At 37.0% G+C, this 22,702-nt stretch overlaps 1 protein-coding gene across 5 annotated transcripts; it reads right to left on the bottom strand.

Annotated features, from left to right (window-relative positions):
• Nucleotides 1-130: 130 nt before the first annotated feature.
• LOC128260482 (anoctamin-6) lies at nt 131-15,711 on the bottom strand. Of its 5 annotated transcripts, none has more exons than XM_052993529.1 (10): nt 15,455-15,711; nt 12,437-12,878; nt 9,591-10,024; nt 7,076-7,648; nt 6,959-7,014; nt 5,396-5,966; nt 4,170-4,791; nt 2,510-2,715; nt 2,160-2,441; nt 131-1,338 (listed from the first exon to the last, which is right to left on the bottom strand). In XM_052993529.1, exons 2-10 carry the CDS (start codon nt 12,447-12,449, stop codon nt 1,081-1,083), a joined length of 3,015 nt encoding a protein of 1,004 aa, XP_052849489.1. In that variant the 5' UTR covers nt 12,450-12,878; nt 15,455-15,711; the 3' UTR covers nt 131-1,080. The 5 variants fall into 5 exon arrangements, with proteins under 5 accessions (XP_052849489.1, XP_052849487.1, XP_052849488.1 ...); XM_052993527.1 differs by having other exon boundaries at nt 9,504-10,024; XM_052993528.1 differs by lacking the exon at nt 12,437-12,878 and having other exon boundaries at nt 9,504-10,024.
• Between the last annotated feature and the right edge of the window lie 6,991 nt (nt 15,712-22,702).

Below are 22,702 nucleotides of genomic sequence, written 5' to 3' on the forward strand. Positions count from 1 at the left end.
ATCTAAAATAAACTTACTTTATTTTTCACTCGAATCTAGTACTACTAGATTGACATGAAATAAACAATATATTCAAATATATCTTGTTGGCTCTAGACCTGCCAGTTAGCCCATTAAATGTTCGTTGCAATCATTGTTAACATTAATGGAGTTAAACCCATTTTTATTTGTTTTCTGATTTTAGTTCACATGCAGACCGGACCAGCACACAACACAATTCGTTTCTGGCTTAATCTCTATCGTAATCGTAGTTGCTATTGTTATCGTATAAATATGTTTATCAAAACAACAATTCACTATAGGTGTACGCACTGGTAAGTAGCATTTAGAGTTCTACAAAATATTGCGAAATGTGCAATGCTCTCGCTTGGCAATAATCATCAACAATTTAATTAAAAACAATGGATTAGAGGGAGAGGATGAACCATATGTCTGAGTTCGCTTTTCGGTTGTGGGTAACATTGTTAGGTACATTGGATTGTTTCTTAGTGTTTAGTGTTAGCACATTTAACTTGCACACATTTTGTGGTGTATAATTCGTTTTGTTTATGGATCCCTAACCATCATATCATGTCGTATCATATCATAACATTTAGGTATGTGGAAATAGCTACCAACGGTTACGATTTTTAAATTATAAATACTCGTTGTTAATGCACTTTGGACGTGTGTATATAATGTAAAAATATTTGTATATATTATTTGTGTGTGTACGGGATGGTGATTCAATTCTCTTGGCTCTTTCCGGGAGTTGCGTGAATCTTTTGTACAAAATACAACATAGCCAATTCGATCCGTTTGAAAAATCAAGTAACAATATAAAACCCTATTCGTGTGTGTGTGTGTGTGTGTTTGTATATATCAAAATGCAATTGCTTGACTCGGGGTTTTGGACTCCCCATATTCGTTGAGCTTTTCCAATGCAAACACAGTACAAAAATCATCTTAAGTACGAAGCATAACTTCCATGCGATAACGATGGGCGACAATCCCTGGACATTCGCGTGTCGCTATATATACAAAAGTTCACAAGCTAACTACTACGTGTACTGGAGAAACCAAGGAATGATCTGATGATCCTCACACAAAGGATGTGGCATCGTTGCTCCTGCGGGTCAGGGTCTCATTGTCTCTCTGGTGCGGGCGTGGTCCACTATTCGACTTCTGAAGGTTTCCGCCGCCCACTTCCGTTTGGGCCATCTTCATGGCGTGCTGCTTCTCGTACTCGATGATGTGCTCCCGCAGCAGGAAGTTCTCCCGCTTGATGCGCTTCAGCAGGCGACCCGAGACATCCGGAACTGCCCAGCGCAGGATGCCCTGCAGCATGGTGATAATGTTCTAAGGGAAGAATATAAATATTTAATATGTTATCAGAATTAGATTTGATTTACTCTACCACCTTCTCTAATATCATATTATATTGTTTATTTTTCTTTCAACAGTTTCAAATTACTGAAATCAAAATACTAAAATGGTGGGATATAAATAGAAAAAAAATTCTTAAATCAATTGACGAAACAAATGAACTATTTTCATAACATTATTTAAAGAGCCCTCTGGCTCCAATCAAGTGCTCTAGTTTACCTATTAAAGTAGTATTTTTTATTTGAATGATTTTTTTTTCTTATGTTTAAAATTAATTTGAAGCCATTTGTGTAAGCAAAATATACATTTATAAACTAGGTGTACTGGTAAAAAAAAAAACGTAGTTAATTCAAATATTTTGTAGTCAATTTAAAGATGTCTCGCTTTGATTTACATCAATGTTAAAATATTTTTAAATTTTTTATTTGACTTGTTTAATATCTGAAAATATAATTTCAATTTTAATTATATTTTACTTAAATAAAATGGTTTTGAATCAAGAGTTACTTTTTTAAATCTAATACTTTTCACATTGATAAATACATTTTAATATTGCATCATATTTAATATGTAATATGATTTAATATTAAAATTTAAAATAAAATGTTAAATTCAATAATTAATTATTTGTTTTTACTATTAAGTGTTTGTTTCAGTTCGGAAGGGCATTCATTTATTTTCTTGTAGCACTACCCTGACGAGCTATATATATATATATTATATTGTACTATATATATATAATGTAATATGTACTGTTTCCAATTTTTCGCCATCAAAAACAGTGTGTAACCCACCTGGTAGATGACGATGAAGGCCAGCCGACCCGTCAGTATCTTCCAATATATCATGGGGCGTTTGTAGGGATGGGGATCGGTCGGCGGGTTGCGGAACTCCGTGTAGCGGCACACCGTCTCGTTCACATGCTGACTGCCTCCCAGCAGCGGCTGCACCTGGAAGTCCTCGGTGTTGAACACGGCCAGCGTGAAGTTCAGGTAGTTGTTCAGCTCGTGATCTCCCATTGAGGCGGCGTACACGATTTTCGGTATGAGGTTCGTGCTAAATGCAATTATCATTGCCTGCAAGGCGAAACACATAAAGTGGAATTTAACACCAAATCATGGGAAAAGCTTCGCATTGGACTCACACTCGAGGCCACGGCTATCCGGGTGACGACGGTCATTATGCTGTGCCAAACGCCAATGTCCCGGGCTCGCATTCCCACCGGTCGCCGCAGGAAACGGAGCATCTTGATGGCGTCCAGGCGCACCTCTATCACATTGTTCAGCAGGGCCAGCAATGGTGCCAGCGGAAAGGCCAAACTAAACAGGGTGATGAAGCCGAATTGCACAACTGCAAAGGAAAGCAATTAACACTATTAGGAGACAGGCGTTTATAAAGACCAATTAAATAAATAATATTTTTAACCCTTTTGTTTATTTCTAAAATCAAAGAATTTTTGCACGCTTAAAGATAGTTGCAACTTAACTTATATTATTTTATTTTAAATCAACAATGTTAATTTTATCCTAATCTTAAAAAATACTCTGTAGTTGTAATACTCAATTTTATCAATATATCAGTAGTACATATAAATTATTTATTTTATTTAAAATTTTACTCAATGCGTTGTGACTAACGCAATAAATATAAGTCTCCTTTTGTAGCGTAAGGATATTAATAAATTAAATAAAAATTGAAAATTTTATATGGATTATGTCTACATAAATATAAACAAGAAGAAACGCTAGAAATGCCTGTTACTTAGCTTATCAACTACAAAATAGATATGCCCCCAGAAAATATCTGGCGCCATTTAACTTTTAAAAAAAATATCTTTTCGAACAAATTTTCTAACTACCAATAGATACGACCGAAACAAGATGTGAGAAATTTGTTTTTTTTAAACTTTTTATGAGATTTAACCCAGCTTAATATATAAAATTTTAAAAAGCCATACAAAAAAGTATCACATATAAAAATTTTAGTGGAACAATAAGTTTGCTTAAATGGAAAACATGGAAAAACGAGAAAAATTAGTTTTTTGTTTTCGCAAGCCTGTCTAATAAAATAAATATTGTTCGTATAAATAAATCCTTTTTTACACATATTCGACAAACATATAGCTTTAATTTTTCTAACAAAAAAAAAAAAAAACAAAATTATTTGGTTAAATTTGACAATGTAAATTAGATAAAGGCTTGCAAAACCCCAATTTCAAGGTTGTAATATAAGTTCTAGTTCAGAGATAGTTCTAGTTTCAGAGATACTTAACATAAAGTCACATAAATAATAATATTATATTTAAATAAATTATTATATTTATATATAATATTTTTATTAATAGGTGATATTAACTTAGGGTCGATTTCTTGATATCATGTTAAGGTCCTAGTTCAAAGATAGTTCTAGTTTCAGAGATAGTTAACATAAAGTCACATTTTTCGGCAAAACTTATCCGCTTTCTCGAGGCTATAAACTTTTAAATATAACTCTTTCTCTAGCTAAAAGTTCAGTCAGATAAAATTTAACATGTTTAGAAAGAAATTTTTCCAAATGTTATATTGCAAGTAATATTAAATCTGAGGATACCATTAAAAAATCCGAGCTTAGCGGAACAAATTTATTTCGATCTTCTTCGATTTTATCAGTCACCATGTTCAGTTACGTTTCATTTATTCTATGTAGTAAACTATGTAATCACAGCTCATTGAAGACACACATTTATCGAGTTTTTATGCCCTGGAGACATTGTTGTATCATTGTTTGCTGCCCAACTAAATGTGATAAGTTCAAAAGTGGCTCACCCATTTCGAGGTACTCCACATAGAGCGAATTGTTCTCGGCGGGCAGTAGGTTATAGTCCTCGGTGAACTGGTTGTAGGGCACCAGTCGCTGGTCCTGGTGACTCTTGTACCAGCCGTGGCGGTAGCTGAGCTCCTTGATGGTGCGCATCAGGTAGGGTATGAGCATCTCCACGATGGCGTTTACCGCCTGCTTGCCGGCCATGATGATCACCAGTTGCATGCAAAGCTCCATGAGGCAGCCGCCGGGATTGCACTCCTCCTGGCGGAAGCCCAGCACGCGATTGTACTTGGCCGGATAGCCGACGAACTTGCCCTTGAGGAAGGCGATGTAGAAGAGCGATGAGTAGTAGTTGACGAACTGGAACACATAGTTTTTGATGGTCAGGCTCTCGTCGTACTCCGTCTGGGTGCGACAGTACTCGTAGTTGGTGAGCTTCACGGCCAAACTGGAGTAGACCATGTCCAGCAGCGAGATCACAATCAGATCGATGATGCCCGCCGTCATGGGCAGGATCATCACCTTGAAGGTCATCGAATTCTCACTGCCCAGAATGCTGTGCGAGGCTCGCTGTGCCATTCTATAGATGATTATCCCAGCTATGGCAATGACTGATATGCAAATCTGGGGAAAAACCATAGAAATGAGTATCCAATCGAACAGAAAAGAGAGGTATTACTGTCGGAGTCACAGGCCCTTTGACTCACATTTAAAAAAACATATTCGAGTAAATCATGTCGAAAATATTTAAGGTTCAAATAACTCAGCTCACGTTCTACTTGATCTGATCTAAAAAAGCTCATGGGGCTCATGACTCTTATGGCTCATGACTACAATGACTACAAACAGATCAGCATTTTAAAAGTATCGAAGTGCAATGGACACGATTCTCACAAAAGTGCCCAATATGTCCGTTTGGGATAAATGTCTTTTTCGTTAAGTCGAATTCTTTAGAACAAGACGAAAAGTTTATTTTGCGGTTAGAGCCCGAACTAGTTGCGACTAGTTTTTTTCCGTAAAGTCGAACCACAAATCGCGAATTCTTAAGAACAAGGGGCTTGCATCATTTTTATTTTGGCAATGAATCCCTTGAACCTAAGATGAGTTGCAAGATTACTGATTTCTAATGAATCAAGTTAAGCTGTGATCTGAAAAGCATGGGTGCATCGAATGGCTCATGAAACGAAAGGGAACTATGACTCCAATCATGCAGGGCTCTAATACTTACAAACAATATCATGATGCTATAACTAGTGAAGTTGGGCAGGAACTTGATGCTCCAGAAGGGCACATCCGGATCCAGTGTGGTCCGCTTGCCAGTTTGATCCTGCTCGTAAGCCTTTCCGACCAGCCGTCTGGAGCGCGATATTTTGGCCAGGTACTGCGGACGCGGGTGCTCCACGTGGTGCGTGAAGCCAGTCAGTCCCCAGCGGTGCACCAGACCCGCCGAGTAGCGCTTCCAGAACTCCAGGTACACCACCGCCCAAATGGCCATCGACAGGGCGAACACCACGGTCATGTTGTTGTCTATCAGATAGTTGAACTTGGAGGACGTACAGGTCTCGTTCAGCCGCCAGTAGTCGCAGCTGCGATCGCACTGCGGACACATGATCGTCCCATTGTCATTGCATATGTCCCGGCTAATCGGATCGGTGCCCCACGTTATAAAGCCGTACAGGAAACAGAGCAGGCCGAAAACGCTGATGGGGATCAGCATTTGGGTGTAGAATCCCAGCCAAGCGAAGTATAGTGCCACCTTGGCACCAAAGTAGTCTTTAATTTGGTCCAGTGGTTGCAGGCTGCAAAATAAATTATTTTATAAAATTAATGATGTTATTAAAGTTTCTTGTTTAGCATGTGTTATAAATAATACTTATTGATTACCTTTTTAACAAGTTTCTAGTCTAGCATGTGTTTTTACTATATACTTTATTAATATTTCCCGCTTTGCCTCTAAGTTTTATAATGTAATCGGTAGACAAATAATTATTAATTAAATTTTTTACAATTTTCTATTTTAGCATGTGTTTGAAATATTCTTTATTTGTATGGGTTCTAAAATTCTACAGGCTTTTCTCATTTTAAATTAAAGATTTCCATCTTGTTTTGACTTTATCTTTGGACAAAATATGCAAAAATGTATAATTATAAAGTTACCTTAAATAAACCTGACAACAACTAATGAGTACATATGTATGTTGTGTTTCCTAAAGAAGAATTTATCATTACTCTTAATTCTTAAAGATAGGTGTCATTCTTTGAGTATCAAAACAAGATATTATAAAGCTGTAATGACAATAAAAAATTTAAAAAAACTTGAATTACAATATTTTAGATCTTGTATCCAATTTCGGCATGTTACTATATATTGCTATTTATAATAGACAATGTTTGATATTTTAAAAGAATTTTAGAGGAAATTTTATATTAGGCCATACTTTTTCCAACTTCTTCCTAACTTCCACTTGCAGCTGAATGGTTTGTTCTTCTTATTTTTAGCTTGCTTCTAAAACAACTGCTCAAAGCTCCGATTGCACTAAACAAACTGCCTTTCTCAGAAATTTTCATATAAATAATTCCTACATGAGGAAAAACAGTAAATAGGTTATTTTTCTTACTTCTTCGATTTCACTAAACAACTTGCCTTTCGGAGAAACTTTTATATAAATATATCCTACGTAGGGATAAGCAGTAAATGGTTTATTTTTCTTACTCCTTCGATTTCGGTAAACAGCCTGCCTCCCTGAGAAACTTCCTTTATAATAATAAACAATAAGTACATTTTTCTTACTTCTTCCACTTGGATATGTTGGCCCACTCCTTGAGCAGGCGATCGCGATCGTCCTTCTGCAACAAATCGTTGAGACTCAATGAGTATGGTAACCAAGACAGGGAAATATGCACTTACATCGTGCAGGGTGTAGGCGCAGGTGTATACGCCATCCTGGACGAGCTTCTCGATGCCCAGATTGTCGGCCGTTTCCTCGCCCTCGACGAAATGCTGTCGCTGGAGTATGAAGTTGATGATGGAGTAGCGGGTGCCGGCGTCGAGGAAGTTCGGATGCTCCGTGTCGTACAGCTCCAGATAATTGCGGGAGAACTCGAGATGGATGCGCGGTTCACGTTCCGGGAAGAGGGCCGTATTGAGCTGCACCGAGCTGAACAGGCTGCGGCACATCCGGCTCAGGCAGGTCTTAAACTCATGCGCCGATTCGGCAAAGATTTGATCCTGGCCGGGAATCGGCTTGAGCGGCACCTTGATCTTGAGTATTTCGGCATAGCGATAGAGCACCTCGGCGGGCGCATGGATCTTGATGAAGTGCACCCGCTGCACCTTGTTGTGCTCCAGCTGTAGCCCCTCGCGCTGTAGATTCGCCTCGAATATCTCACACTTGCGCCGGTGCTCCTCCAGCTGAGCCTCGCCATTGTAGGCCAGCACAAAGTCCACGCTCCGCTTGCCATCGTCGAAGCGCCGGTATGTCTAGATATGTCCAGATATAGATATAAATATAGAGGAAAGATTAGTATTAGTATTTGATTAGAGTGAGTCACTGCACTCGAGAGTAAGAGATAGAAAGATCTTAAACATATACATTTGCTTATCATCTAGACGGAAACAAAGCGTGTGGGTGCGTGTGCCTACACTTGCCCCTGGTCAACCAGTCAACCAGTCACCCAGTCACCCAATCACCCAAACACCCAATCTTTAGATCACCACCCTATCACCGTGGCGGACTCTTCCTCCCGCTGATCTTTGAAGTCCAGGCCGAACAGGAGGCAGAATTTCAGCATGATGCGGATGCGGATGTGGATGTGGATGTGGATCTGGCTGTGATTGTGGACGCCCGAACACACAACCGTCGTGGCCGAGAGGCAATTGTGATTTGGGTGCCATCTGCTCTGCGCAGGCACTGATTTCTCAGCCGTACAGCTGTTCTGCTGTTCAGCTTTTCTGCTGCTCCGATCAGCTCCAAAGTGCGTGCCTGCCCGACTCTTAAATACTAGATTACAATATACAAAAGGTTCGCAAAAAGTGTTCATACCCAATCCCGCAAGCAAACTATAGGAAATAGAGAAATATAAACAAACAAAGGAGAGCGTGAAAGAAGGCGGCAAGAACTTTATCATGTGCAGAAAATATCATTACAGCAACATTTGAATCATATGCGTGACAAGTGGATGCGTTTGTGTGTGTACAGTGGTCGCTCGATAGCTCGAAAAACTTCTCATATTCCTAAAGATTTATTTATGGTTTCGTAGTTAGTTTTTCATTTACTTACATTTTTCTGTTTAGGAGCATTGTTCTAAATCTACATATGTAGTTCAATTCATATAAAAGGCAGTTCGAGTTTAAAGGTATGACTGTATTCTTAACAGCAGTATCATTAATAAACAAATATGTTGTTTATATATTTGGTATATTAAGCAATCCACTCATTTTAATGGCTTCTTATATTATGTCTAAATATAGAAAATTATACTTAGCAGAAAACTGCGCCGACAGCATCGATCAATAAGAATTTGTTTGTAATTTAACTGAAAACTTTGTTTTGAAATATATTTTGTGTCTCGGCCTACCAAATTGGCAGTATAAATAATGTTTATTACTTCATGATTTAGGTTTTAAAATATACTTTTTATCAATTACATTATTATAAAAAAAATTTTTTTTTTTGTTACTTTTATTGGCAATGATTTGTTTTGCTTTTTTTAATTAAACGATTTATTTTTTGATAATTTCAGTATTTTAAAGTTACTTTTCTGAAATATTGTTCTATATTGTATTATAAAAAAAATGTGTTTTTCTGTGCTAAAATTTTTTTCTGAATCCTTTTTTTTTTTACCTAAACGGAAATATTTTAATATTTTTATTATATTCAAGTTACTTTACTGAACTATTGTACCTAATATAAAATATTACTTTTAAGGCTTAATTGTAAGCGCTGGATGATAAAGAAATTCAAATGCGAAGGATTCGTATTGGAAGCGACCACTGCAACACCGACAATTGAGATTCGAGTGCGAAAGCTTGTGCATTTGGAGCACTGGCAATGGGTGAAAGTGAAGGTGAAAGTGAAAGTGGATGTGGAAATGGCTGAAATGACAGAACAACAATCAACATAAGGCAAACATGAGGGTGTGAGATCGATGTGTGCGAGGGATGAAGAAGGCATCTGCGGCAGTGCAAAAGCAAAGACTTTTCAACCGAAGCAGTTTTTGAATTTGTTTGGTTTTCAATGCTTTATACTATATCGTTGTGGAACGAAAGTATTTGAATTTGAACTTGAATTTGAATTTGATTTTGAATTGGATCGTATGTTCATGTCGTTGTTTACCCTTGATTTCCACTGGGAGTATGTTATTGGCAATTTCTTATCTTTATTAGAAATGTTGCTACTACTTCTTAACAGACGTCTAGAGACCTCATCGTCAGCACCGCCAGTGCCAGTGCCAGTGCCAGGAGCTCCTCCATCCCCGGTTACCCCGATGCCAGTGGGCAGATGGCCACGCCCATTCTGCAGGGCAATCATTTGGGCGGCGATTGCGGCATCCGTGTGATCGCCACTGCCGCCATTGAGGTGCTCAAGGGCGGTGGACTGGCGGTAGCCGGGCTGCCAGGCCAGTGCCGCATGCTCGGCGGCAGTGGCTCCGCTGGGCAGGCGAAGACTACCCCGACCCTCGTCGCCGGCCAGGTCAACTGCCGAGTGGTAGATGGTGTTCCGCGACTGCGATATCGACTTGCGGTGCGCCGCTGCAGCAGCCGCCGCCTCCGAGTCCGCCAGCGATATGGTGTCGAAGTACAGGCTCTCCCGCTCGTCCATTTCCGATTCCGGATAGTCGTAGTCGTGGGTGCGGACTGCAACGAAGTGGGCAGTTTGGGATTAGTCAGAAGTTCTGGGACCACTCTGATTACAACTAGATGGGTGCTGATCAGTGCAATTAGATGAGATGAGCTGATAGATGATAGCTGATAGAAGATAGCTGAGGCGGTGATGTAGTGATGCAGTGAGACGGTGGTGAAGGATGAGTTAGTTGTTACATTTTCGCACTCAAATGATAATACAAAGTGCATAAATACGACTAAGATGTATTCATGTGAGATAGTTTAAAGTTAAACAAATTTGATAGCTTGGTAAAAAACACTAAAACACCAAAACTAAGCGCTAGTGATTCTGAAAGGACTTCATCTGCAGAAAACTAATCCGAAACTAAGCACTTTCCATCTCGTCCCAGTGATGAGATAATCGTGGTCAAAGTCTCATGTATTTAACTTTTAGAACCTTTTTAATAACGATGAATTCTTAAGATTCTTTGAAAATTTTACTTTAAACAGGAAAACTCTATTTGGGTTTGTTCAAAATTGTATTCTACTAAGTTCATTTTTGTCTCTATTTGGGTTTGTTCAAAATTGTATTCTACTAAGTTCATTTTTGTCTCTTTTTTTATATCTGAAGTAGTCTTATTTATACATTCTATTTTATTATTTTTTTATTTTTTGAATCGTAACAACAAACAATATAAAGTCTGGTGTATGCCTTGGCTTTAGGTTTAACAACAGAAATACAAAATTTAATATTGTTTAGTATGCGAAATTAATCTACGAGTAAAGAGTATAACAAATTGTATAGCTTGTTTAATAATCTCTTCCAAAACAATATGTAAAATGAAACAAATAGGCTACATCTTGATTTCAATATACTTATTTTGGCACTTATAAAAGAAAATGTTTTGATTTGAATTTAGATGAGGCGGTGATGGCGATGAGTTCGTTGTTACATTATAATGACTAACATGGATTCATTGTGAGCTAGTTTACGATAAAACAATTTGTATAACTGTGTAAAAACATTTCCAAAGTGAAATGTTAAATGATTCAGCTTGATCTTGTTTCCAATATAGTTTTCTTAGCACTTGTGGGAGAAAAAGTTTAATTTTAAATTGATTTACATTTCTAGACAAACTTATTTTTAAGTTTATTTCTAAAACCTTCATGAAATCATCAAGCAAATACTTGCTTAGCTAAATGTATGTCTTATTACAAATTTTTGTATCTATAAGGCTATTACCAAAATGACTATACAATTATACAAAAAAATATAAAAAAAAACAAAGACAAAAAATATAAATTTAATTTTTTGACCTGATCCCCTTAATGACGAATATTCAAATATGAGAAATGACACAACTTCCATGCTCATAAATAATTTGATCTTTTTACCCTAGAATGTTAGTTTTTATAATATATACACAAAGCTCCGAATTCGTACGTGTGGTAAGTACCGAATTAAAGAATGTATTTTTATTCACATAGAGTATAATTGAGATCCATGGATCATGAATAATAATGAATCATTTTTATTTATATAGAGTTTAATTGAGATCCATTGATCATGAATAATTTGATCTTTAACCCATTATACAATTTAGGTTTTCAATATTTACTTATTTTGTAGGTGTCAATTTTAATCCTTCGATTTTCAAACAAACTGAAGTGATGCTTATCCTGAAAATATGATATCGCAAATGGCTGTCACATGAAAAACAAATTAGGATGCAGTTGTCTATGCGAACATAGATTGTGCCCCAGTTTTACTAATTGAGATTAAGGGCGGAACTCGACTGGAAATAAATTAGCGTGCCGATTGGGTGTATCAGTCCTCCCAATATTAATTACTGATAAGCCCACAAATCCCGATAGTGAGTCTGTGGCCATGATAGTGGGGAGGATGATGGCATTTGATGGCCCACTACTAGACGGGCCCAATTTGGAAGCCAACTTTATCGGAGGCCAGCTGTCGCTGAGCTGATACCAATAACCGCCTGACTCATTTAAATGCGGTCAATTACATAAGTGCCCCACAGCGTTATACATATACCCATGAACAAAATGCGTGTGAGAGTTTCGATGAATGAATGGATGGGTGGATGGTTAGATGGGGTGCTACTCTGCTGATGATCAGTTTCCGGCGAAAACCGGGGATGGTATGGTGTATAGTGCTTTTTCAAACTAAACACAGACAAACAAAAAAAAAGAAAAAAAAAAAACAAACAAATCAAGCCTGAAAACCAATTCTAAACAATGCCAAGTCCAAAGATCGCAGCGATATATAGAACTGATCTTGGATACAACGAAATGAAACAAGTTGGGCGACGATCGAAATGTACATAAGTCAAGAACAAAACAAAAAAAAAATGAACAAATTTGCATGACAACGGGTGCGACGATGTTGGAATTGTTGTTTAGTTGTTTACTCATTCAATTATTTACCCGCCGAATACATGTTTGGTGGTAGAGGAAGAGCGACGTGAATGTCTTGGCGGCAGTTTTATTTTTTTAATTTTGTATGGAAGTCGATCCCTCAGCGATCCTGCTGAACCGTCGTATCGAGTCCTGGCGATAGTGTCTCCTTCGGCAGATCTTTCGCAACTTTCGCTACTTTCGGCACTTTCTGGGCGACTGCGCAGCGGCGCCGGATCCCACGCATTACGATCAAGGACGCAAGAACAGGGCGTTTAATGACGTACAAGCTCGTGGCTATATGGCTCCACAAAAACAAAAATTAACAAACAAAAAAAAAAAAAACCGAAATTAAACTGAAATTTAAACTAAGGCCCAAGCACACATAGAGACACACAGAATGATGTCAGAGGGAAAAATAAATGTAGAGCCAGAGAGAAGAAATGCGTACGCTCGCGTTGTTTGCCGATTACTGAAAACAGAGTACGAAAAGAATAATAGAAGCTGAAATACACAAATTTGGTTCGCGTTTGCCAGCCGGCTAACCAGCCGGCGGTGGCAGCAACAACACCAAAAACACCAACAACACACGCACCGACCGACACAGCCACAATAAACTGATTGCCCAAATAGGCGTGCAGCAAGATGTGACGTCGCACAGTGTCCACATATCGTTCAATTCGAAGCATACAAGTATATTATAATAAAACTTTTTTTTTTTTGTAAACAATTTAAAAAAAAAAATATATATATATATATATACACGGCATAGCATAACACTAGGCTACACAAAAATGTATTTCAGGATTTTCGTAGGATAAAAATAAATTTGTTCATGTACAGACCAACTCCCAAACTTGAAGTAAATCGGAATTCTACTTTCGAAGATATGGAGAGATGTATTCGAAATTCTGGTCATTTTGACTGACTCAGATCTCAGATCTTTTTTAAAACTGATAAAAACTCAAACTCTTAATACCGTTCTCTTCTTCAACGCATACTTAAATTACAATATTTATTGATGTTACGAAGGATTGAAAATTATTTAAGCTTAAACTAATGTAAAAAAAATCAATATTTTTAATTTAAAATTTATTTTTTTATTTACAAAGATTTGTTGGGTTTAATGATTTTGAAGGGTTTATCCCTGAGAAAAAAACTAAATATATTAAATATGCACACAATTGGTAAATATTATTAAAAACTGAAATTAAATTAAGCCAATGGGACCTGAAATCTCATGACCCCTTAAAAAATGTTCCCCTGCAAATATCAAAGTTCGTGATATGCTGTTATCTCAATTTATATAAATGAAATTTTTTGTTGCTTTAAAGTTCACTGTTGCCATATAAAGATTAATACTGAAAAAAGGCACCAATTCGTGTCGAATACTTTGCGAGTGAGCAACAATTTTTTCCTCATTTAAAAAAACCCGTATTCGTAAATCCATGATTCGTCACACAGATTTTAATGCACCCCAATCGTATTTTCCTTACACCAATCAACAAGCGTATCGTTTTGTGCGGATTTTATTAGAAAGAAAAATAAACTATGTATATGTTTACGCTTGTTGGTCGCATCAATTCCTATATTTTTTGGTGGGTTTTTTAAAATAACACATCAAAACTTTGGAAATTTGAAAGAAGTGAAACACCAATTTTCCACATTAAGACCCCGATAATGGCAAAACCAAAAAATGGCACTAACAATTTAAGTGGAGCAATTTTTGTTATAAATTTAAATTATACTAATTTTTTTTGAAAAGCCTATCTACAAAAAGTTAACTAAATGTAAGGAAAATAATAAGAGCATAGAAATATTATTAAATTATATTTCGTTTATAAACAATAATGGTAAACACATAAAGTTAATCAAATATAAAAAAAATTTAATTTATAAAATTGCACATATAATATGTAATTTAGTTAAATAGAACAATGTAAATATTAAACTCATATTTATTATAAGTAAAAGAAAGAAAAATAATGTTGTAAAATATTATTTTTGGCTGCAACCTATCAAAAGAGAAGTACGTTTTATGATTGATGTCAACTAATTCGACCCCTTTCAAAATTCTCTGTTCCTCCATTATTTCTTTAAATTAAAGAAACTCAACTTATTTAAGTAATTATTACATAATTATTTATTTTAATAAGAAAACTAATAAGTATCAAATCAAAGAATTTTGGAAAAATTTTGCAGTCCTATTTCTTTTTGTTATTTTATTCTATATTTATATTATGTTCTCAAATGTTGTTCACATTTTTCCCGTTACATATTCAACCATCAAATAAAAAAAAAATCTTTAACTAATGCTGTAAAAAAACCAACAAAACTAAACCATGATCAACAGTTAAGGTACGTCAGGGCTTTAAAGTAAATTAGAACATTTGTATGATATATCTTTAACATTTTTAGTAGTAGCCGTTGTAGCTTATCTTAAACACCATATTCTGTGGTAGCAGTTCGTATATTATCTTGGCCATAAATACATCGATTTCTTGGGTAGCGTTATATTGAGGCCCATTTTATTATGGATAGACAATAGGCAGAACTATTAACCTTAACGAAATAATTGAGCATTTTGTGGAAGGGTTGGGAGAACGCAAACGGGTTAACATATTGGCGGCAAAGTTAAAGGTCAAGCCGCCTCGTGGATTGTTGACAAATCAAAGTGCGAAAAGAATTCGTATTTGTCTATCAGAACGAAACCCGTTTTCGTAGAACACACCCGTGAGTCGGAGGTGGAACTATTCCAAGACACGCGAGAATAAAAGGGGGGAGTGGAGAAATACAGTGGAGAGTGGAGAAAGGGTGTTCCCAGTTCTGGAGCTAGCTGCCCCGATGAACTGATGATGTTGATGATGCACTACACCTTCGGTTCTGTCTATGTGGACATTTCTATTTTTAGCGAACTGCAGTGGCCGAAAATAAACGGAAGGTCTGTGTTCTGTCGTTAGAATTAGAGAGTTAGGAACAAGGCGTTAGTAGTAGCCAATAGCCAACCTGATAATAGCCATCAGTTTTGGGTTTTCCACCCGGACTTACCTGCTCTGTTGTTATTGTTGTTGCCGTTGACTTTAGTTAGTGTTCACCGTAGATGACGACCAAGGCCATTTCCACTGTGTAATCTCCCGTATATTTGTTGTTCTGGTCCTCACACACAGCACTCGAATCTCACAGCCCACAAATAACCGACAATTAATGGCCCAGCAACACTTGTTTTTATTAGTTTACACAAAAAAAAAAGAAACCCAAACACCTCGGATCTCCGGCCACAGTGTTGGCAAACGGCACGAAGCTGGAGTGCAGTGCTGAAAAACGCCAAACGGCTTTTTCAGTGTGGCCAGTTGGCCTAAAAACTAGATTGCACATTGGAGCGCACTTGCTCAAATTTAAATTCTTTTATTTGAAATATTTTTTGTGTTAATATATTCAGAGTTAACTTATGAGTTTTGGGATGATTATTTTTGAAGAAATTTCTTTACAGTGATTTAAAGTTAAAATACAAAAATATAGCAACAATGTCACAGGTTGAACATTAGGCTAAGGATACGTTTTTGTATAATGGTGATGATAATACAAAGTGAAAATAATTAAATATCGGTGTTTTATACGTTTATTATCTACCTTCAAGGATTTCCACCCAAAATTACGATATAGAAAGCTTTATTTAACAGGTCAGGCTTGGTAATCAGGCTTGGTAATCAGGCTACCAAAATTGCTCCCAAAACAAAAGTCTTCATATAAAAAAATTGGAACAAAAATGTTGTTAGCAAATTTTGTTTTGGTCTTTGGACAGCGGTAGTTATAACCCCTTTCCACAGAAATCCATCCACCTTCCACCATCCGTTGACCGCCGTTAAAATTTGAAGGACTACTAAATGCGATTGTTAGCCGATGTTTCTGCAGTGCAGCCCTCATTCCACGCAGTCCATCCCTGAAAAACCGTTGGGATTTTTGAAATGCGTGAAACTCCGATTTCCACAGAGCACATCCAGCATTCACCTTCCGATAACAGCTGATCTGAACAGCTGTGGCTCATCAAAACTTAAGCAAAGATGGTTTACCTGTTGACTTTTTTAACAGCGGCAAGAAAGAATCGTTAGAGACGGATAAACATCGATAATCTTTGCCAAACATCGATTGGAACGATATTTTGGAAACATCGATGACATCTATGTTGTCATCGAAGTTTCCCCACCTCTATGTTGTGCTCTCAACGCCGCGGTCGACGTCGCGGCTTTCCGCTAATTTTCCGTTGAAGAGCCGTCGTGCATTTGAAATTGTATTCGATCCGATCCGAAGACATTAATTTTAATTGTGTTTTTTTTTCGAGTGTTGTGTGGGAGAGTGTCACCTCCAAAAAAAAAGCGGCAACAACAAGGCTCATTTTCTGGAGCGAGCACACACAAACAAAGCCAAAACATGCACATGCTTGATTTTTTTGTTGTTGGCGGAGTCGTGATTTAAAAATAATACGATACACCAAAATAAAATCTACACCACACGCATACAAGTGCAAAATAAAGTTTCTGGTTTCTGGTGATAACAACAACAATAATAAGCTGGAGAGCATAAAAGAGGTACCGCATAAATGCCACTCAGCTGTTACGAATAAAAACAAAAAAAAAAACAGTAAAAACATCGAAAAATCAAGTGAAGAGAGACACGGGAAAGATGGAGATTAAAACAATGAGCGGAATTGGAATCGTTAAAAATCAAATAACAACAGCAACAACAACGGCGGCAACCTGCTCTTGAAATCTCTACAAATCTCGGATTTTTATTTGTTTAGCTATAATCTTTTGTTTTACAATAACCCCCAAAACCGCCATAAGGCACAAGTGCAATAAAAACAAAGCAACAATAGCAAGAACAAACAAAATCAATATTCAAATTAACCCAGCAACGACAACAACAACAATAACTCAACGAGTCGATAAGCTAAACGATAAGTGAGAGAGCAAAAGGACAGAGAGCCAGTGGGCAGGAGAGAGGGAGGGAAAGAGAGAGCCCAGCATCCATCCAAAATTACCACCCCCACAAAATGGGACGACGAACTTATCTAAGCCGGGCCTCAGCGATTTCCTACCCCAGCCGAATCGAAGGATGGCTGGACGTCTGCGGTGAGTGGGAGCTTACCTATTATGTATATTCAAATCTTTCCAAAAAGAATACCTCAAATTAGCTTAGTATAGGGGCTCCAAAAATCGCAGTACCAAAAGTATAACAACTCCTAACATTTAACGAAACAAAATCTGAGTTCTAATGTCTTCAGGTTTTCGTATCTTTCATATTAATATGATTATTCAATAAAGCTAGTTCTAGTTCTAGGTAAACATGTTACAGTTACAGAATAAAGTCCTCAGATTTGTTGAAAGCTATAAACCGTAATCATTCAAAACATTAATTGTTAATCATTACGGTCAGCTTTAGAATATAGTCGTCCGAATTGTAAGAAACCCAATAGAACTATTACAAACGCCAATCTTTATTTTTGAATCTCCAAATTAATGAAAATTAGGCCAATATATTTAGATATATTTAATATATATATTTTCTGGTTTTTCGGATATATTCCAAAGTAATACCACAATCAAAAAAAGTGAAAGATCACAATTCGACAATTTATAAAGTTTTAATTAAAAAATGTCCATATTAACCGTAGGATATCCTCTATTCGATACTATAAAACAATATAGCGTAATAAGGGTTAATCGGCAATCGGGGTCTATAAAACAACATCTAACATTGTTGAAAAACAAATGTCGATTAGTCAATATGGGCAGTTACCGGATATACATACGTGGTCATTTCATTTTTATTAAACAAAAAACTCATACAACTATACCGACTGCTCCTACTTTGGGCATTTATAAAGTTATGATAAAAGTGTTAAAATGATATGTGAGTAGCTATAGGGAAACAAGGATATGCTCATTTTTTCGAATGATACTTAAGAAACCGGCCAACAGTCCGAAAAAATGCTTAAACTCTAAAAGTAAAATAAAAAATGCAACACCCAATTCAAAATTTACTTATGTCGTGTCAGAGAATGTTTTCTAAAACGAGCTTGGTATGTTTTCTAAAAAGCAAAACACAGCAAAATTCCTGAATTGAATAAAATAACTTAAAGTAGAAATGGACGTATACAGATAAGGAAAAAAACATATGAAGGCAAATAATGGTACCGCCGAAAAACAAATGTTTTTTTTAATCGCAACTTCCAGCAAACCAAAAAGCAGTAATTTAGCTAATTTCCTATTTTGTTTTGTGTATCTTTAATTTCGAGTAACTTATTAGATTTAATCTATGACGTTGGCAGTAATACATAAATTTGCTTAATTTAAAGTACAACGTATTAAACAGATGACAATTTTATTTATGCTAGTGCATTTTTGTTTGGCTAGGTTTATTATTGTACCTAAAAATGTAGAGACAATTATTAGAAAACAGAAACGGTTAGCAATTTATAAACATAAAACCTCACCTCTTTTATACACACTTCCATTAATCCAAACAAACCCATTTAACTTTTAATGGAAAACAATGTTTTCGGAGTGCGACAAACACCAAAGTCAAACCAAGTGACCGACTCGAATTGTTTTTCACTTGGCTATAAATTTAACACCTTTTTAAAAGTGCATAAAAATGGTAAACAAGTGTCCATAAGTCGAGTTTTTAATGTGACAGTTATGGGAGGTTCATCTGTGGATTTTAACCGGAGGGTAGGAGACGGGGAAATGGAAACGGGGCGAGGGGAAGGGGGAGCCCATCGGCGGATACGGATGTGGAAACGGTTGCGGATGTGGGATATGGGATGTTTGATGTGGACTGTGGGATGTGGGATGTGGGATGCGCTCTCTTGACTTAAGTATCTTCGTGTCACCTGTGCAAATTCCTAGGCATGGGAAAAAATGCCTTTCCACATTTTCGGGCAGGTTCATGTTTGCCGTCGAGCGTTTTTCCCCGTTATCTCACATTTTACCTGTCGCAGGTTGTCGCTGCTCATCGTTGTTGTTGTTGTTGTTTTAGTGAGGGGTTGGTCGTACGTCCCTCGGAAAAGGTAAAAACACTAAAACACACACACACACACACACACACTGCAAATACCCAGACAAATAGACAATAAAGCCCCTGCGCAGGGTCTCCATCGATGTGCAGGCGACCAAAGCGGCGAAGTTAAAGTGGCTAACTACGTCCTCAGATGGTTCTTGAAAATCGTTTAAAAATACATTACGCTTTTATGGCCATAACCGCTTTTGAGACTTGTATCAAAGACAGAAGGGAAAAAGTTTTGAAAGAGAATGATTTAATGAATGGTGAAGCTTATAAAGAGTGTGTAGATTACTTTCATAAATAGTTACATGGCTTTGGGTTCTCCCCAGAACATTACGTGTTTTACTTGGGTAACAATTAAAGCTATTAAACTAGGTTCATCTCCGATTACCTCCTCTTTTTGTCGCCTGTGGCTCATATGTGTATGAGTTTATGGATTAACATTGAGCATTGAAGGGGCACGTACAAAAAAAAAATTGGTAATAGCTCACAAACACACAGACTCACACACTCCCATGATCGCGATAAGTGGCAACAAAAAACAAAAACAGAAAAAAGGCTACTACCTTCGCCTTGAAGACAACTTCTCTTATTGCCGTTTTCGGATTTCGTTAGTTTGCCTCATTTGCTTTATTTTTCATTTATTTTTTTTTTTTCTTTACCCTTACCTTTTTTTGTTACGGTTATTTGCCCGCAGCGGAAGGAAGGTGTGTTTATTTCCAGGTGAATACTATGGTTTTGGTGTGTGCGTGCGGGTTGGTGTGTCAAGGTCATTGATGGCATTCTATGGTAACCTTTCGCTTCGTCTTTGCCTTTGTCCATGTCGCTTGGTCTTTTGTTGTTTTCCTGCACTGCTTTTAGCCCACATACAAAACTCGGCTGGCCAGCAAACACACAGATACTGAATAAACACATGCACAACCAAAATATCACCTGCTAAATATAACGGATATGTTTTTTAATAAGCAAGATCGTACATATTTGTTTGATTCATTTACAACATAATATCTCCTGTAAGATCAGTTAATAATTCCCAAAAATACATAAGGAAAGATACATAGTTGTTACTCATATTAAAGTGGTGCTAGGACCAAATAACATTACACCTTTTTTATTGTCTCCAAGAGATTTTTAAACTGACAAAATAAATAGTTGCTTTAAAAAAATAAAATAAGTACCTTATCTAATTGTTTAATAATAAATATTTGTTGGTATATTATAAAAACAAATACGTTTGTTTTTAAGCAAATATGTTGATAGGAAGCTGGTGGAAAATAAGTTACAAATGTAGCTTTGCCGTTCCTTGTCTGTGAATACACACTTATGATAAAATATATCACATTGACTATCATTTTCTGGCTGTGTATTATGAGTTGAGAACAAATCGTAGAAGTTCGATCCATATGGTTGTTCCTGTTATTTTTTTTTTTGTGGCTTGTGTTGTTCTTTCGTGTTGCCCGCTGGCTTGACATCATTTCTGTCATGTTTCGCGTTGTAGTTGCCTTTTTATTTGGTCGGTTGTTAGTTGGCACAGTAAACAAAGGCTATGGTGTCTTAAGGAATACCTAGAAAAAATTATATTCCAGTTCTAATAATTGTTGGAAATATTTGTTTTATTATTTCAATATCATGCGTAAATTTGCAACATTTATATGCGAATGCAAATTTTCTTATTAAAAAGATTTTTTTGTTTATATTTATTTATGTTCATTCTATTTAATATTTTTAAAGTTCATTTTGGACAGTTTTTCGATGCCATTGTAGGTTTTAAACTGCTTAATTCCATACGTTTTCTTAATTAAGAAACTAATTTTAGCTTACTATGCGAAAGAGAAATGAAGCCGTGCAACAATATAATCTTAAAAGATAGATAATAAAATAATTGACATATTTTCCTTGAAGCTTCCCTTTAAGAGAGTTTGGACTGTACTCTGTTAACCCCTCTTGGCTTTCGCTTTGCATGTCACTTGGCCATGTCCAACTCTGCTTCTTGGCCTGTTTGGTTTGGTTCTTTGGGCTTTGGCGTTTAGAAATTGGTTATGAGGCCGTTTGCGTACAAAAACACCAGCAGGCCCATGCCAAAAGCGTTAAAAGGAAGACGGCGAGAAGAGGAGAAATCGACTGGGCTAAAAGGCGGGCCACAACTGAAAACTGGGGACAGAAGACCGAAGACCGAAGACTGAAGACTGGACGAGGAGTGGCCAAGACACGACGGTGGAGAAGAACGATTAACGGCGGAGCGACAGTCGAGTGTCGAGATGATGGCGTCATTAACTTGGCCGAAAGCTTTTGTCGCTCTGACACACTTTTTGCCATTGCACTCTTTGTTGTTGTGCGATTCGATTTTTATGGGTTAAAGCGCCACCACCTGCTAACTCTTTAACCGCAGGTTTCAGCTACAAATGTATCTCGAAGTTTCTAGATTTTAAGCGACCAATTTACCACTCTCTCTAAACATATATTACATTTTTTGAAAATTTCTTTATGCTCACGGTTGCTTAGAGGCTTATAAAATTAAACTATAAATATACACATTTTTTATTTAAGTTTGAAGAGATCAATAAAATAAAATAAAAATAAAATAAAGGAAAAGCGCATCCCCAATTAGCCATTGCAAATTAACTTAATCTCGATGGTTCAAGTTCAATGATCCCCGGCAACTTTCGTTTGAGGAAAACCTTTCCAATTGCAATCCGTCCATAATCTGGCTGAGATCTGCCGCCTGCGAGCTTGACCCACTGCATCTGCTAGAAAGTGAAACATGGTCGAAGCGACTGGCTGGGATCACCTGTCCCAGGTGAGAGAGAGAGAGAGAAAGAGAGGGAAAGAGACGGAGGCAGGAAGACAGAAAGACAGAAAGAGACGGACTGTAGCGGGGGGGGGGGGGGGGTGGGGGGAGCCTACTATAATTTTCTATTTTCAAGTATCGAATGCGTTCGCTGTCGCCGCTGCAAATGTTGCCCAACAACTTTCTATGAAAAAATTCACTTTTTCCTCAATGTCCAACCAGCAACACCACCTGAGTCTTGAGTGTTTTTGGGGGTCCAAAGCCGGCTTTTTTTTTTGTTATTTGTTTTTCTGTTGGGCATTTAGCAAATCGAACTTGAACAGATTAACACTTCGCTAAAACAAAGGGAAACTTCAGTGAAAGAAAACCCGTTTGTTTAACTATATATGCATGTTTAGAAAAACAAAAGGCAAAGACCAAAAAAACGATTGTCCAGATGGAACTCA

The sequence above is a fragment of the Drosophila gunungcola genome (genome assembly GCF_025200985.1).
Source record: "Drosophila gunungcola strain Sukarami chromosome X unlocalized genomic scaffold, Dgunungcola_SK_2 000032F, whole genome shotgun sequence".
Classification (NCBI taxonomy): Eukaryota; Metazoa; Arthropoda; class Insecta; order Diptera; family Drosophilidae; genus Drosophila; species Drosophila gunungcola.